Source organism: Bombus fervidus, chromosome 11 (assembly GCF_041682495.2).
Source record: "Bombus fervidus isolate BK054 chromosome 11, iyBomFerv1, whole genome shotgun sequence".
In the NCBI taxonomy this organism is placed as follows: Eukaryota; Metazoa; Arthropoda; class Insecta; order Hymenoptera; family Apidae; genus Bombus; species Bombus fervidus.
Genome location: NC_091527.1, coordinates 5,498,412 through 5,514,666, shown reverse-complemented (window position 1 = coordinate 5,514,666; position 16,255 = coordinate 5,498,412). Strand labels below are relative to the sequence as shown.

Here is a 16,255-nt window from a genome sequence, read left to right as displayed (position 1 = left end):
TGTTCCAGGATTACCTAATCACGCCGACCTCGGCGGATCTGCAGAAGTCGCTTCCTCATACAGCCACGTCGATGCAGATGGGTGCTATAGCTCCTTCCATGGGTGGTCTGAGCCCAATGGGTCCGTCGACGATGCTGCCGAACACGATGCAAAGCGTGAACACGATGAACACTATGTCGATGAACGGCATGGGGATGGGAGCGTATCAGGGCATGGGTTCCATGGGGATGTCTACGTCACATGGTAGTTATCACAGCGGCCTGGTATTAGGCGATTATCACTCATTGTGACCCTGGGCCCCGAGCAGCCAGGGCAAGAGAAACCAAGAGAAAACTTAAAGAAACAGAAGATACGAAACCTATAAGAGAAAAGGAAAAAAGAAAAAAAAGAAAACCGAGAAAGAAGCTAGTTTTTGCGATTCGCAAACGAATCTGGCCACGAAATTATATCTGTGAGATAATGGGAGACGAAAGATGACCGTGTATCATTTTCGAGATAGCTGGGCCGATTCGTCCAGTTTATGCTCGATGAAGAATCCAGACTATACCACGTTAGGTAATTAGGAAGAACATTTTGTTCTTCGCGATGTTAGGTCGAAGGCGTCGTCGCAAAGCGCGCGAAAAACGTGTCGATTAGAAATCGACGAGACGAACGGTCTGCGTATAGTCGAGGATCGTAATGTACGTACTAGTTGTATACATTGCCAGGCAACTGATGTTGCGATTTTTTCGTGATGTCGAGACGGAGATAGAATGAACGGTGAGATCGTGTACCGCGGAAGCGAATGCGCCCGATCTCGCTGAAGCTTCTCGTTCTAGGAACGAGTTGCAGAAGGTTTTAGGAAAGTTTGCGAAACGTCGGAGTTCAGATAAATATCGAAACAAAGAGAAATATCTCGTATCTCTGACCGAAGCGACCACATCATGCCTCGACTTTTTAATCGCCGCACATATACACACACACACACGCATATACACACTCGCTCGAGAAACGATCTTTCCGACAAACTAGCCGGCAAAAAGAGAGGAAGAATTTCACCTGTGGTATTACGCGTAATACATGTTCTTCGCACACAGATACAGGATATATGAACGACGCCCATTTGGTTCTCCCAATTCTTTTGGGGACGAACGATATATATAGTATATATATATATATATATAACGCATACGATTATTACGAATAGTAGCCGTGAGAACACGAGGAAAATCGAGGCAGCGGGGGAACGCTTCCGGCGTGAAAATAGCAAAAGACATGTTAGCATTTTTCTTTTTCTTTCTTTATCCCATATCGCCCTGCGACGCCAGACAAGGCCAACGTTTTTCTTGTTTTTACAACACAGCTTCCAGAAACAACGCAAACACATGTCGTATCTTATTTTAGTTCTCTTTTCTCCCGCGAATCCAATGATTCTCATTATTTCCATTATTATTCCCCGTTTTAATCTCGTAGCGTACCGCCCGTACCTAGGTCCTGAGAACACACTCATACGTTATTTACGTAAGAGGAACACACTCATACGTTATTTACGGTTACCAGTAGTTGGTTAGAACCGTGCAAGCCTCAACCTGCTACCGGAATCTTTCTGAACCTTGGCGAACGTCGTGTTATAAGCCTCTCGGCTTTTTTCCATACCTTTCGTATGTGGAGAATTATGAAATAATGGTTCATTTTCTATGTTACCTGGAAGGAGAGAAAGATACAGTGTTTGGTATGTCTGTAACAGAGTGGTCATTTTTGTCGAAGAATATAAAATATCTAGTAATCGTTTAAGTTGGAGAAAATTATTGGTAAAATTCTTAACGAGATACTTCGTAGCTTTGAAAGAAATTTCGATAAATTTATCGAGTTGTCACGCGGTAAAAATTAAACAATCTTTGAATCATAATTCTTCGACGAGAGGATAACATTTAATATCTGCAACGGGATAATATTTGAAAAGGAATTATTTGGGATAATATGTAAGTTATAATATATGCAAAATATTTCAATAATCTAGAAGGTATAATTTTATGTAAACAAATGTTTGATATTCAGAGAGACAATTTTACGTTAACGTTAACGATAATGTTTAGTACCAATTATTTTCTTCATTAGGTAATAAAGGAAAAACAAACGAGAATAAATGAGCACGATGAACGTCGATGGTCCAGGAGCACCGCTTCCCCTTCCTTTATGGGAGGAGAACGATGTTATTTGGAAGATTCAACAGCACCGTGCAGGCAAGATCCCTGAGAGTGATCTCTGAGGCGTGTACGGATCTTAGCCATCCCCCGCTAATTAATTAACGTCACTATAACGAACCACACACGCTCTTCACACACCGATCCTCTCACACCGTACGCTTCTGTGTTTGTCCTGTGTACATATGTAGATAATATACACTCACACAGTTTATACACACTTTCATATACACGTACACCTTCATACACATCCACTCATACACGTGTACACTGCTGGCCATTGTTAGAATATTCGAACGAACGGAATCGCTAAGAAGCCAATTTGATAAATGTCACTTTCGCGAAGCTTGTTAATTTTCGTCGCGAAAAGATGTACTCGATCGTTATTTAATTTTTCGTATTTTAATCTTGATACTTACGGTCAGCAGAGTAGATACACATTTACACGAGCGTTCGAAAGAAGATTAAGTTAATCTCGTCTATAACGGGCGAGTACCGGGTGTTTGCGAATCAGGCTCGAGTCACGATTCAATTTCATTCTCTGATACGCGATTATTCGAAAAGCCTGTCTTTATTTATGGCTCACAGCATCCTCTACTTTGTATCAATTCGCGATCTTGCTGCTCGTTCGTGCACAACGCTGTTCAAGACTAAGTGTATGTAGACGCGACCATATATGTAGATCGAGAATACAGAGTAAGAACACGATAAGTCACATTTACTGTTTCTCACGGAAAAATACCGATAATGCTAAACGCAATATCATTATCAATACAACTACACGTAGTTAAGCGATACAAGAGATACGAGTAATTGATGAATCATTTAACTTTGAGCTGCACGAATTTTTACCGACTTCCAAACGTAAATGCACAAGCAAATACGTAAAGACGCAATAAATAAGTATATTATTTTGTAGAATAGAAGTGCAGCATAAACGCAAAATTGCGATTATTTCTATAGTGGAGCGAAATACATGTAAGCGTTTAATTTACACATAATCCTCTAACGAAGTGCAAACTCGATTAAAATCTTAATATCGCTCGTTGATAATGATCTTGCTATACTATATCAGAAAATTTTTATTTCCTCGCGTACTCGTGACAGTATTTAGATTGTTAATCATAAAGTGACTTTAAAATCAACAAAACAAGAAAAGTGTACTTATCGTGTTTTTCATTTGACGTGATCGTCCAAGAGAGGAAGAGAAAGAAGACACAGCGAGAATGAAACGTTCGTTCGGTTTTACCGGTTTCGAAGATACCTCTTCATTAGGCCAGTGAAAAATGATGAAATTTTAATTGCTTCACGCGTGTCAGGCTGGTTATAGGCGGTTAGGACCGTGCATTAGATAGAAACGGTATGCAAATTAGCGTGACCAAGGCAAAAGCGAGCGGTAGGCGGAGCAGCTGCTTCCTGCCAGCCAATTGCCGAGTGCCAATCTTTTCATCGCAAATAGAATCAGCAACACCTTTACAGAACACCGCTCTTGCCTCTGTGTCTCGCACTTTTGCCTCCACTGTACTGTCACGTTATGAATTGCATCGTTGACAGAAATTAGTAGCAGTTTCTGGATAGTTGGATATGCGTTTCAATTAAAGTCGCCAGTTCCTCGAAATAAGGGCAAATTTTGTTATTCTCGTGTTGTTTGGAGTAATTGAAATGTAGGATACATCCGGTGATTGTTTTAATTTAGTTATGCGTATTCGAGGATAATTGTTGGATCTCTATTTAACTAATCGCGTGATAAATCGTCTTGGATATTAATTGCGGATTAATTGTCGTATAGATGACAACGTGTTTTTTTATTTCAGATGAGCGTGGATAAAATCAAATTTTACTGACACCTTATCGTTTATTTAAAAATTTCGAGAAGTAATCGGGATCCAGATAAATCGGGACTTTTCTATTTTGAAATGAAAATTAGAGAAACAGTTACGGAGAAACACGGTTGAAGCTTAAACCACGATTCAACTCGTTCTTTAAAACCTACTTCAGCATGTTACATTTCCTAATTTATCATTTCTACAATTTCTAGATTTAACGATGGTATTTTTAAAATACATCTAGGAAAATCGTAATTGAATTATTTCTAATTCTTGAACAATTATTGTACTCGAAGAACGCAGCCTGAAAAACCAAACGAGAGGACGAGCCTGAAACATTCATTTCTTCCTCGAAAACACCCGGTATAAAATAAAAAAAACACTGTCGTAGATAGCGTAAGTTAGAGCGTAACTTATCATTTATTATCCGCAGTTCGCAGTCTGTACATAAAGAGAGAGAGAAGAGCGAAAAACCTACAAGTACGAGAGAGACAGAGAGAACGAGATTGAATGAGGAGAGTGATAGAATGTGTGAAAGGTATAAGATAATGAGCGAGGAAAAATCTGAAAACACACGGTATATAGCTAGAACGAAGAATAGGAAAGAAAAGAAAACGCGAGGTGTGTATCATAGAGGTGACAAAATTTAAACGTTATAGAGGAGAAAGAAAAGGGAAAAGAGGTAAAAAGTATGAGTTTTATCGGTTCTCTATTTAAGGGACATCTCTCGTGCAGATGTCCGGAATGTATATCCCGTTGGTTGCGACATTGCCTTGTAAGATTCTTATCTAGGATGCTGAGCGGGGGAAAGGATTTTTCCCTGTTAGAAAGAGTCCTCGGGACGAAACAGGGTAGGCAAAGGAAAGGGAACGAGGAACGACGGGGAAGAAGAAAAGGAAGCTAGACGAAGAAACGCTTTTGTATCATCTGTTGGCAAATCTGTTTAGAAAATTCAAACTCCTTGCTTCAAATTTGTTCTATTTACGTGTCTACAAATTGAGGACAAACTGAAGTTCTTTATCATTCTCTTTGTATCATCATCTTGGTCTTCCTTCATCAGTTTAAAATATTTAGTCATTGGTCAGAGTGTATAATACATTGTGTAATTTTATATAAAAGATAAGACACAGAAGGAGATTTAAATATTTCAACGTATCTTGGAAAAAAAAAAGGAAATGATAAATAGGACATTTTAATTATGTCAGGAGGGCAGTTGTTTTCTCGACTATTATGTTATATACTATTGGTAATACAGAACATTCGCGTCACCCGATATACGAGAACACCGCGACTGTTCGAGGATTTAGTTCTACTTTGAATCTGACCATTTTATTTCATTTTTTTTTTGTTTTTATTTATTTTGTTTACTCTCTGTAATTGGATTTATTGGATACGTGCTCTAGACATGTTTAATGAAATTGATGTACTGCTTTTTTTTTAATAGTTTTATTTTCTATCGACTTTTTACGAATATTGGAGTAAAAATAGAAATTAAACTTTTTTTTTTACGCGTTTTATATCAAATTAATTTAACGCAAAGGCGACGAGCTTCAATTTCAAAATCGGTAACTGTGTTATGTCTATGTCCTAACGAGTCTTTTTTATTGCTTTTAGCATGTGTGCATCGATCATGTTTCACCTTTCTTTTTATAACAGAAGTGAAATTTATTACAATCATGGAAGATAACGTTATAATAATATAATTGAAATTTTATACCTTTCTTTGCAAGCTATAAAATTAAGATATATATAATCATCAGGTATACACGTGAAATCAAGCTGTGTTACCAGAAGTATAAAATCAGATACATAAAATCAGGATCATAGAATCATGAAATATATACAGTCAATATACAGTATCAATGAAAAGAAGATCTACAGTCATCAAAAATATAATATCAAGGTATAAGATCAAGATATAAAACCAAAAATATAATATTGAGATATAGAATCTTCAGATATATGAAATCAAGATAACATATAGAATCATGAAACGTAAAGTTGAAATAAAAAGATGATTTCTTTAGATTTTTGCATAATCTGATTTAATTCTCGCACAAAATGTTTCGAGGAAAAATAACGACAGTGAAGAACAGTCTGTCGCTGTGTTATATCCTCGGTTATATCGACATCCGTTCTCTTTCGAGATTTCTATAGTCCAACAAGGAGCCAAACTGTCTTCGATTCACGCACAATCTACGCTTTGTACGGCACAGTATACACGCTCGACGTCGTTCAGGGTGCACACCATTCGCGATACATTCCGAAAATGCACACAAGCGCGGATTCAGGCAAAAGATTTCTTTTTTTTTTATTTTCTTCTTTCTTTTTAATTTTCTAAGAAAATCGTTTCTGGGGAAACGTTTGTTCGAACTTTGCGAGTGAATAAGCTTTCGGTTTTTATTTGACGATCAATCGCTGGTTTCGTTATAAATGTAGATCAAATTTCCAATCGACTTTCTTTCTTTTCTTTTTTTTTTTTTCTTTTATCTTCATAGCAACCAATGTTGTTTTAAAAATCGTACGTTGTATTTGTAACGCTGCTATTATATCTGTTTGGATGATTTTAGACTTAATCGTGTTTATGTATTGTTTTGTGATGTTTCCTCATTTTGGGGATATCGATGAATTGTTAAGCTAAAATGAGCAATTTTTCGTTTCAGTTTTATATTTATTTTTTTAATACCGTGTGGAACGTGAAGAGGGTCAAAGAATCGGAAGCTCTTGAATCTGTTTCTGTTCGTTGAATCAAGTGGAAGACAAGAATTCAGTGATAGTAGAGCAGAGTCTATTTCTTCATCTGATTTCTGTAGGATCAATTTTTTTTTTATTTAAAGGAGAAAATATTTTTTTTTTATTTCTCATCCTTCTTCCTTTTATCCTTGGTTTTAATGGGAAAATCAGAGTTTCGTCTTGGTTTTATATTCCTTAATGTGTAATCGCTTTTAACGTATACGTTACCGAAGATTCGGAGCATGTGATCGTTCATTTATCAGACTCGTTTCGACGTTCAGGCGGAGTTGGCTCTTTTAACTTTTAGAGATGTTTTGTCACTTTACCGGGCCAAGGCTGCCGATAAATCTTCCTAGTGTATAATTAGACAAGAATCACTTGTCGCGCGGATCATTTTCTCCCAGAACGCTAGGACTTTGCAGCCAGCAACAAACAAGTCAGCAATAAAAGAATCTTCAGGAATCGTCGTTTTATATCTAATAAATCGCGAGCAATTCTCGAGGAGGATTAGAAGAAACAGTTTGTAAATGAAACGCCACAAATTGTATCCGATCACGCGATTGGCCTTGAAAAGTCCAACGCTATTCACGATATTAAGATCTCCAAATATCGGAAATATCAATCGTATTAAGAATATTCAAAATTTTAGGAAAATATGCAAATGGAAGGGATATTGATTCAAATCTCTCGGCTTGAGAAATTAGATTCATCAAATATCTAAATTGTCGAGAATACCAAAGATATTCTTCAAAAATTGTCAGATGAAGATAACAATCTCTAAACGTTTCGTTTCCGATATCGCAAATATTTTGGAAAAAGTGTAGAAATCGAAGAATACGAAAATTACCAAGCGTAACAGCAGACACCAAGGAAACAAAACTCTCACGAATCGAAACAATATTTAAATCTCAATGTTTCGCCCAAGGAATTGGTCCAATCTTCAGTTGGATCAATCAGTTTCGTCAGTCTTAGCACAAATCTCTCTTGGATCGGTAATTCACAAAGGGAAACTGTACAGCGGACAAAAGTGCTGATAAATACACGCATAGGAGTTGTATTGTACCGTTTTTCGTTCGCAGAAAATGTTTTGCGCAAGGACGATTATTAATAACCGACAGTTCTTCCCAGCAGTTCTCATTCGTGTATTTTAGCGGACAAGCTTACTGTTGCACAACTAACTAAGACAAATCGCTAAGAGTGAGAGAATGAGAGAAAGGAGAAGCTGAGAAATAAGAGAAATGAGAGAACGAAGAGGAGAGAATGGCTTGTGTATATGTAGGTGTACGCGTGAATGAAAACGGATGTGGAAAGGGTAGCACGAATAGACAAGTAAGAAGAGATCACATGATGTACGATCGAACTGTAATCGAAGTAAAAGTTGATGTTATTTAAAGTAATAAAAGGAAAATATTATATATATATGTATATAATATATATTATACATTATATTATATATATTATATATATATATTATATATACAACACGTGGGTAACGATAACTCCCTTACACGATGTATTATCCTGTAAAACTTCTGCGCTAATTAAATGTTAAATTAAATTCGTTATCGAGCATTGATTTATTTTTTTTTCAGACGAATAAGTGGCTTTTTTTTTTAAGAAATTTACGGCGAACGAGAAGATGAATATTTGAAACCTTCGAAGATATAGCTATACGTAATTGCTGGAGTAAAAGCTGGATAAAATCACCTAGGAGATGCATACATAGGTATTTTTATACTTCTGTGTATATAGATTATATTTTCTGTTGCAATTTCTTGAAACTTGTATTTTCGAGATTTATGGAGTAATAGAAACTATTCAATTTAGTTGATAGACATGGTGTAATGTTCCGGTGAACGAAGATTAATGTACAGAGTACACGTGTATTTAATACTGGATGCAAATATCTAAAACAAAGATCACTTGTTTAGTTTGTAAATGAAGATACCTATTGGTAAGGTATTCTCCTCATAAAAATAGAGAAACACCACAGTGTAATGATTCGAACGACAACGATAATTGGTAGACATTTATTCTTGGAATACTGATAATTATTTGAATAGTTTACATTTAAGACACGTGCAATTTCTAATTAATAATATATGAGATATAATGATACGAACAAAAGCGTGTTCACTGCTTCAATAAAGAATCGTATGTGTTGAAACACATTACTTTGCTTTTATATTGAAACAGAAACCAGGTGAAATGTAAAAGGTGTTGTATCGTTCGAATAATTATGAGTGGTAGTGTACATATGTATATACTACTAACAAATTAATTAAATAAACAAGTGTATATCGTGAACCACAGTTTTCTTGAAGAACTTCAAAAACGTAAAATCTTTCAAACTTGTTATTGTTGTAACTTTTTAAAAATTAGAAAACTCGAAGAATATATTAAGAGCAATCAAGAATTTATTGAGAAACTTTTCTTCTCAAACGAATACAATTGAAGGGTGGATCGTCAAACGAAGTCTCGATGGCGAAAGTTTCCCAGGAGGAAGGGCGCGAGAAAGAGAGCAGGAGGAAGTGGGAGAACCTCTTGTTTAGTGAAAGCTACCTGCAAAGAACTTTGAAAGATCGTCGAACGATACGTACCAGTAATTATTTCAAAACGAGCGTCGGTCCAGTTCTATTAGTTGTATCAGTGATCGCCGATGACAGATAAGGTCGGTCTATTCTTTGTGCCGATATTTACCGGTAACGTTGTTCGATGGGGACCTTCGTCTATCTTCGAGATCGCCGTCGATCCTGAAAAAGAGCATCTGGCTCTGTTTCCACGTGACCCCGATTTCTTTGTGCCCTGCTACAACTTCTCTTGTTTGTCGTACACCGGTGATCCAGATTCTGGGAATCTATTGAAATTGACAGTGCAAACAGCGATGGGGGAGCGGAAATTTTTTGGAGAATAGGAAGCATTTTTTTTAATACTTTTGCAAGCTATGGATAATTTTTTTTAATTTCTTTAAAGGTATACTGTAACATCTGAAGTTTTGACGTTGTGGGTTCCTCAGTGAAAAGTATGTTTTATTGTGTCGTTTCTACTCTACTTCTTCTATTTCTTGCCATATTATTTTTCTCAAGGATATGCTTTCATATTTGTGTGAAGATCATATATGCTTTACAGTAAAGTCAGTAAAGTAAAGTTTTACTGTATCGTTTCTTCTTTTTATTATATTACTTTCTGTACCTTAATAATTGACAAATTTTCACAGTAAACTTTCCTTCACTGTTTCACATATAATAATAATAATATTATTATTTTACTTTATTGTACATCAGACTTTACACGTCTATCACAAGGAGGTTCTTTGGCACAACGTATTAGTTCACTTAGTATATCTTTTCTTATTTTAGGGATAGTTATTCTAATCATATAATATACGTTAAACATGATTTACGTAATAATAATATAACATATACATGCGTGGACCTAACTACAATACTAATATACTATATACTATAATATCATGATATTTAATCGCATTTATATTATTGTTCAGTGTTTACTCTTTATTCTCACTTTATTTTCAAGTCATTCTTATATTACTTGTCTCCCATATCATAATTTTCTAATTGTATCCTGTAGGATCTTCAACTATTATCTTTTCTCATTATCACTGCTTCAGATATGTGCTCACATATATCATCCTCAACACGTTTCTTCCTTTCTCATCTTTTAACAGTTTCTTCCTAGATGGTGTTTAGCTTTTGGAATTCTTTGAAACGGTTTTAAGAGGTTCTAAAAAGCATCGAAAGATCCTTTAATCGGCTCCCTGGGACTGTGTCGGGCACGCTCTCGAGCATTCTCTCCCCGATTTCGCCCCTTCTCTTCCACGACTGGTCTTTTCTTCGATCCGTCAGCGGGGCGGAATAAGAGCAGTCGACGCATGCTCATCGGCCTGTTATAATTTCGGTTCTATTAGCCTCGTAGTGGGACCCCATAAGCCCCGAAGGGATTTTCAAGAGATCGTAAAGTTAAGCTTAGACCCCACAGAGGTATATACCACCGTGCCTCTTCTTGTCTCTCTGTGTGCAGTGTATATGTAGGTGTGTATCCAAGTACCTGGATCCTGCCCTATACACTGAATCTATCACTGGATACTCGGCAGAAGGTCTTGAAATGGATAAACAGATAGTTGGTGACGCGTGCAGGGTTACAGAGGATAATTTAATAATTGCAAGTTAGGGTGTGATGATTGTTCAGGGAGTCGAGCTTTGGGCATTGGGAATTGATGCAGAAAGTAGAGTGAAAAGCGTTGATGCTATTACAGATCAGTGGTTTATAGTAGCATGTGTAATATACAATAATATGTACATGTGATAGGTAATCAATTTATAATGGTATCAATATTACATTGACAATTGGTAAGATATTTAACGACTCTCCATATTGAGTAATATTAATTTTAGAGGCCATAACAATATTAGTATGTTTTTTAGTTGTAGTTAGAAATTACATACACAGATTGTTGCAATTGACTCAAAATAAAATGAAATAACGATCTGGGAAGGCAAAAGGTATCGGTAGTTTGTAGAGGTAGTGGTTGGTGAGCTGCATAAAAGGGCAAAACTGTCTGTGAAGAGGGTCCGTTCAGGAGTACATCGTCAAGTAGCATCTTGACACAGCGGTTCACAATGGCTACTTGTTAGCTCGACGCGTCAACAGAGAAAGGGAAACGACACGGGGATCCGAGTTCTGCTTTTCACCGACCAAATACACTTGTCCCGAGTATGCGAACTTTTCAATATCTTTCAAGAGCTACTTTCCAATCCATCGAGATCTTCCCATAAAAATTTAAACTATGAAAGCAGAAAATCTGTAAAATTTAACTTCCAATTATATTACACGTATATATAATTTCCTTTTTCTTTCTGATTTATTTTTTTTAGTCGAAGAAATATTCGTATCACTTTTCCACTCGTATAACCCACATAATTCGCTCGAAACGCATATACGTACACATTTGCGCAGCTGTTGCAATTACATCGACCAATTTTCCGCCACTTTCTTCTCTTTTTCTTCTCCAGTAAAACACGTTGAAACTTTCACACAAGACCTGAAATACGACATACGAAATACAAAAGTAGATGCGTTAAACATACGGAGCACGTACCTATTATATTTTTCTACAGAAAATCGTGAAGAAATTTGGAAAATTTGAAAGAGGGGTCGAGAGAAGAGAGAAGAATCTTTTTACAGGCGTGTAAATGGCGAACATTGTCGGCATAAAGCGGATAATAAGTTTGACGGCGTTACAATACAATCATTACGCGTCGATAATGACGGCGCATTCAAGCACGAACGACCAAGGTGAATCGCAATGTACCACCGGCCCCCATACACCGCATCTGTCCGCTAACAATAGCTTGAACGTTGCGCTACCCTGTGAATCGTTACGCCAAAATTAACGATGCTCTCTTCTCTATGGTGTTTCTCATCAAAATTACATCCAGTATTCGCGTCCATCGATGAGGATTGCCCCTGATATTCGATCGGATCGATTAGTGCTATTACATATCTGACGATAATTCCGGATATATTCTTATAAATAAATATGTTCTTTGATTTAACGATGGAAGTTTGAAGATATAAAGATATGAAATAAGGTGAGTAGGATACGTAGCATACGCGGAGAGTTTGTAACAGTGAATGAAGATTTTTAGAAAACATCCTTGTTCCATTTTGATAGAGTTTAGACTGTGGGAGATTTTCCAGACTGCTGGAAAAATGTCTGATATTAATATATATCGTTTCTTCTATTTTCTTCAAGGTGTAATAAAAGAAGAATTCTCAGGGATGAATTTACCAAAAAGAAGATCTCGAAAGTAGAAGGAGGAAAAAGCTAAAAGAATTTACATATTTTCTTCTTGCTTGAAAGTTGCAAGCAAGTAAATCTCATAATTGGATTGTAGATTTTCGTGCGAATTCACATTTTCATGAACATAATTAAGAAGACAGAGAATTACTTCATCTATTAAACATTAAGACAAACTATCCTATTTTCAATGCTTTATACATAGTACGAGTACTTTTGCGTATCATGTGCGTTTTTCCAGCTTCAACCTACTGATAAATGCAACAAGATTTGTACTCGTAATCGATTCATCGACACGCCAGCATCGTAAAATATCATAAAAATCGCATAAAGCAGAACTTAACGCAAAAACCATGGAGATTTAGAATCTTAATAAATAAATCATATTAAGATCGCCGTAAGTGGCAATGCGCGTCGATCAGTGCCCATCGATATTCCATGGACGTTATCCGGTCGAGGGGGGCGGCGAACGTGCTTAGATCGGCGTTTACCTGGACATCGGCGTAAATTACGAGATACAAAGGGGGTAACGTCGTCTCCTGGCACGGCGCTGCTTAGACGAGCGGCGCACCGCTTTCGAGGTGGGAGAGAACGATTTCGAAGGGGGGAATATTTATGGGCAGACCGGCTGAAATTAATTTATGCAGCCGCATAGGCTGCCACGTAATTTATTCGCGGTGCTCGCGACGATCAGTCACTCTCTTCACTGGCTTTTGTGTGTAAGGAAATCCTTGCCCATTAGAAACGGCCACGAACACCCTTACTCCACCTATATATTCCTTCCAGCCCTCTGCGATACCTCTTCTTCTTTCTACATCCAGTACTCGTTAGTATACACAACCCTGAAGAAGATCTGGAATTATCTTAGCTATATGTAGATGATTTTATGGATTCTATCGAGATGAGAGAATTTTTTTCTTGGATAAATCTGTTGCATATTTCGGAAGATTGGAAAAATTAGTTTGTAAATTTTGTATGATATGTCTTATGTATGTTATATGATAAATTTTGTGGATTGGACATTTTGTTGACTTTTGACAAATTTTTGTTCTGTTCTACGAGGAAGATAGATTTGTTTGAGGATTTTTCAATTAGTGAAATTTGCGCAGGGTTAAGGTGAATTGGAAATGTTGTTCAAATAGGTGAGTTTTGTTCCCTTTTTTATGATAAATGGTTAGCTGTTCGACAGAACAGTTTTACACAGCCTTCTTGTAAAAATCATCATCTGGGATTTATGTAGGTATCAGTGGATTTTGAATCAGTATACAAAGTTTTGTTAGGTCGTTTAGCTTTCTAGCGATAAAAATATCAGAGAAACCTTGTATTTCCTAAATAAAAAATTAGTCTCTGGAGGATAGCATTTTAATCGAAATTTTTCTATACAACGATTTTCTTTAACCTTTATTCTTCTCTAATCGCTTCTCGAAACTTTCTAGATATCTGCAGATAAGTATAAAGATAAATCCTACTCGCAGAACTTTAGGAATTTCTTTAAATTGACAGAGACCAATCGAGAACAACCAAGGCCAGCTGAAAACACTCCGATCTCGTTAATTTACACATATGACAAGCATCGAAATATCCAAACAACGCCAAATCTCCCAAATTTCCTCTAATTAACCAAATACTCTATCAGTCTCTAACAGCACCTACAAAAGATTCCAAATCTATTTTCAGAATCTAATCTCTCGAAAGATAGCTTCTCATACAGTCGACACAAACCCACGAGTTCGCAATCGGTCGCGAAAGAAAACACGGTTACGGGAGCGCGAAGAGCGCGGAAAAAGAAGAGTGGAGCGAGAAGAAAGAAGAAGAAGAAGAAGAAGAACTGGAGGATCTTCGTGCGGGATCTGCGGTGCACCCGCGTTATGATTTGTGGGGGCCCAGATCCTTGATCCTGTCTGCCTGGAAGAGGCACCCACGCTTTCCAGGAACCGCGTCCACCTCGTGTGGACGTAGCCTTCCCTCGTCCCTCGGTGGAAGAACGAACGAAAAGAAGAGGTGGAAGAACCGACCTCATGGAGCGTGGTGGGGCGAGCGTTTCGAGATCAGCCGACCCGATTACAACGAGGGTGTAATGGACGGACTAATTTGTGAAATTTAAATTCCGTCCCCGACGTTTTAACCGCGAGCCAAGTCCCAGAGCGGTCCTCGAGGTTCCAGATAAATCGCGACCACCTCCACCTCCACTTTTGTAAAAACCTGCGACTTCATAGAATATCCAGAAGATCCAACCGGGAATCTTTCTGGAAAATCGTAGGTGGGCAGGTTTGAAGATGTTGGTCTCTTGGTGTTGTTTTTGGTGGTGGATGGTAGAGGTGTGTTGGTTATCTAGATTCGCGTTTCGAGCCGATCGTCGTCTTTACCCTTTGCCCGGCAATTTGTCAGATCGCTTAATTCCGACTATCAACTGGTCCTTTTGTTTTTTCGACCTCGTGGAGCGGGAACAAGGGTTGGAGAAGTATTGACGTTGGGTTGGGTTGTAGAGGGTTTAAGGAAGGTAGACAGTGGAGGTGAAAATACGGAACGATATAGAAAGAGAATTTTTCTGAATTAATCAGACGTGTTGTCGAATAAGCTCTGGTAAAGAAAGGAACATTTCTGGGTCGTTAAGATACACTGGGTACACGTTTGGTAGAGAAAAATTATGCATCGTATCATCTCTTGACGATGAATCATAGTGAATATATAGATAGATATTATAAGTTGAATAATTGGCAGCTGTGGAAAATAGAGATGATAGAGTGGGAAAATCATTTAGGAACGTAGAAAGGAAATTTAAGTTAATTTTAATTCGTCTGTTAACATCCAAATGAAACAAAGATATAAATAGACAGGAGGTTAAATAAAGAAAGTATAGAAAATAACGTCTGAAATCTGGCACAAGCAAATTCTCAAAAGCTACAAACCCAAATGGCCCAATTTCCACAAAAGAAAAAAATATAAAAATGGAACAAGAGTAAAGATAGGGCTAGTGAGGAGGGATGTTAAAGAAGGGACACGCGTGATCGTGGCCCTCGGTACACGCAGTTATGGGCACGCTTAAAGGGCCCGACTGCGTGTGGGTCCGCGGATACGAGGACGTGTGGATGTCCAGGCGGAGCCCTGGCCCCGTTCGTAACCCGACACCAACAGCTCTGGGCCCCTCTCCAGCGCCAACATCCACCGTACAGAGTGAGACAGAATGTACGGCAGGCCCCACTTGGTCTGTTCGTTCATTCGTTCAACGCGATCCTCACGACCCAAAACTAAATCATAACCGTATTATGCGGCCCGACAATAGGACCGCTCGCTATACACCGAGAAGCCGCCTCTAATCCGCCACTCCGTCGACGTCTTGCTCCCGATGCTCCCATCTCTTCTTTTATCTCTTTCTCTCCTTCTCTCCTTCTCTTTTCAACATTCTATACTACTTCCCTTCCTGGTGTTCCCTTCTGTTCTTCGTCTCGTTTTCGTTCATTTTCTTTGGTCCTCTTGTTCTTTCGAGCAAAGTAGCATTGTCTTATCGTCCAGCTTTTACATACGTAAAACTTTGACATTTAATGGTCACGTTGTTTTTTTTTTTTTTTTGGATAGGACGTTTCAAGGAATATTGAAGTCGAAGCTCCGATTTGCTGATTTTGGAATTTTACCAATGGTAAATTTTCAAAGAGAAAATATTTCGTCGCGTTGATGATGCTTATCGCTTATTA

General features: G+C 37.7%; 1 protein-coding gene across 3 annotated transcripts in view; it reads left to right on the top strand.

Annotated features, from left to right (window-relative positions):
- So (SIX homeobox 1 protein sine oculis) overlaps positions 1–8,307 on the top strand; it is a 58,575-nt gene extending 50,268 nt beyond the window's left edge. For all 3 annotated transcript variants that reach the window (XM_072012196.1, XM_072012194.1, XM_072012195.1), the window contains exon 5: positions 9–8,307. In XM_072012196.1, the coding sequence (XP_071868297.1) occupies positions 9–290 (282 nt within the window). In that variant the 3' untranslated portion in view covers positions 291–8,307. The remainder of the gene's footprint in view (positions 1–8) is intronic.
- Positions 8,308–16,255: the final 7,948 nt, after the last annotated feature.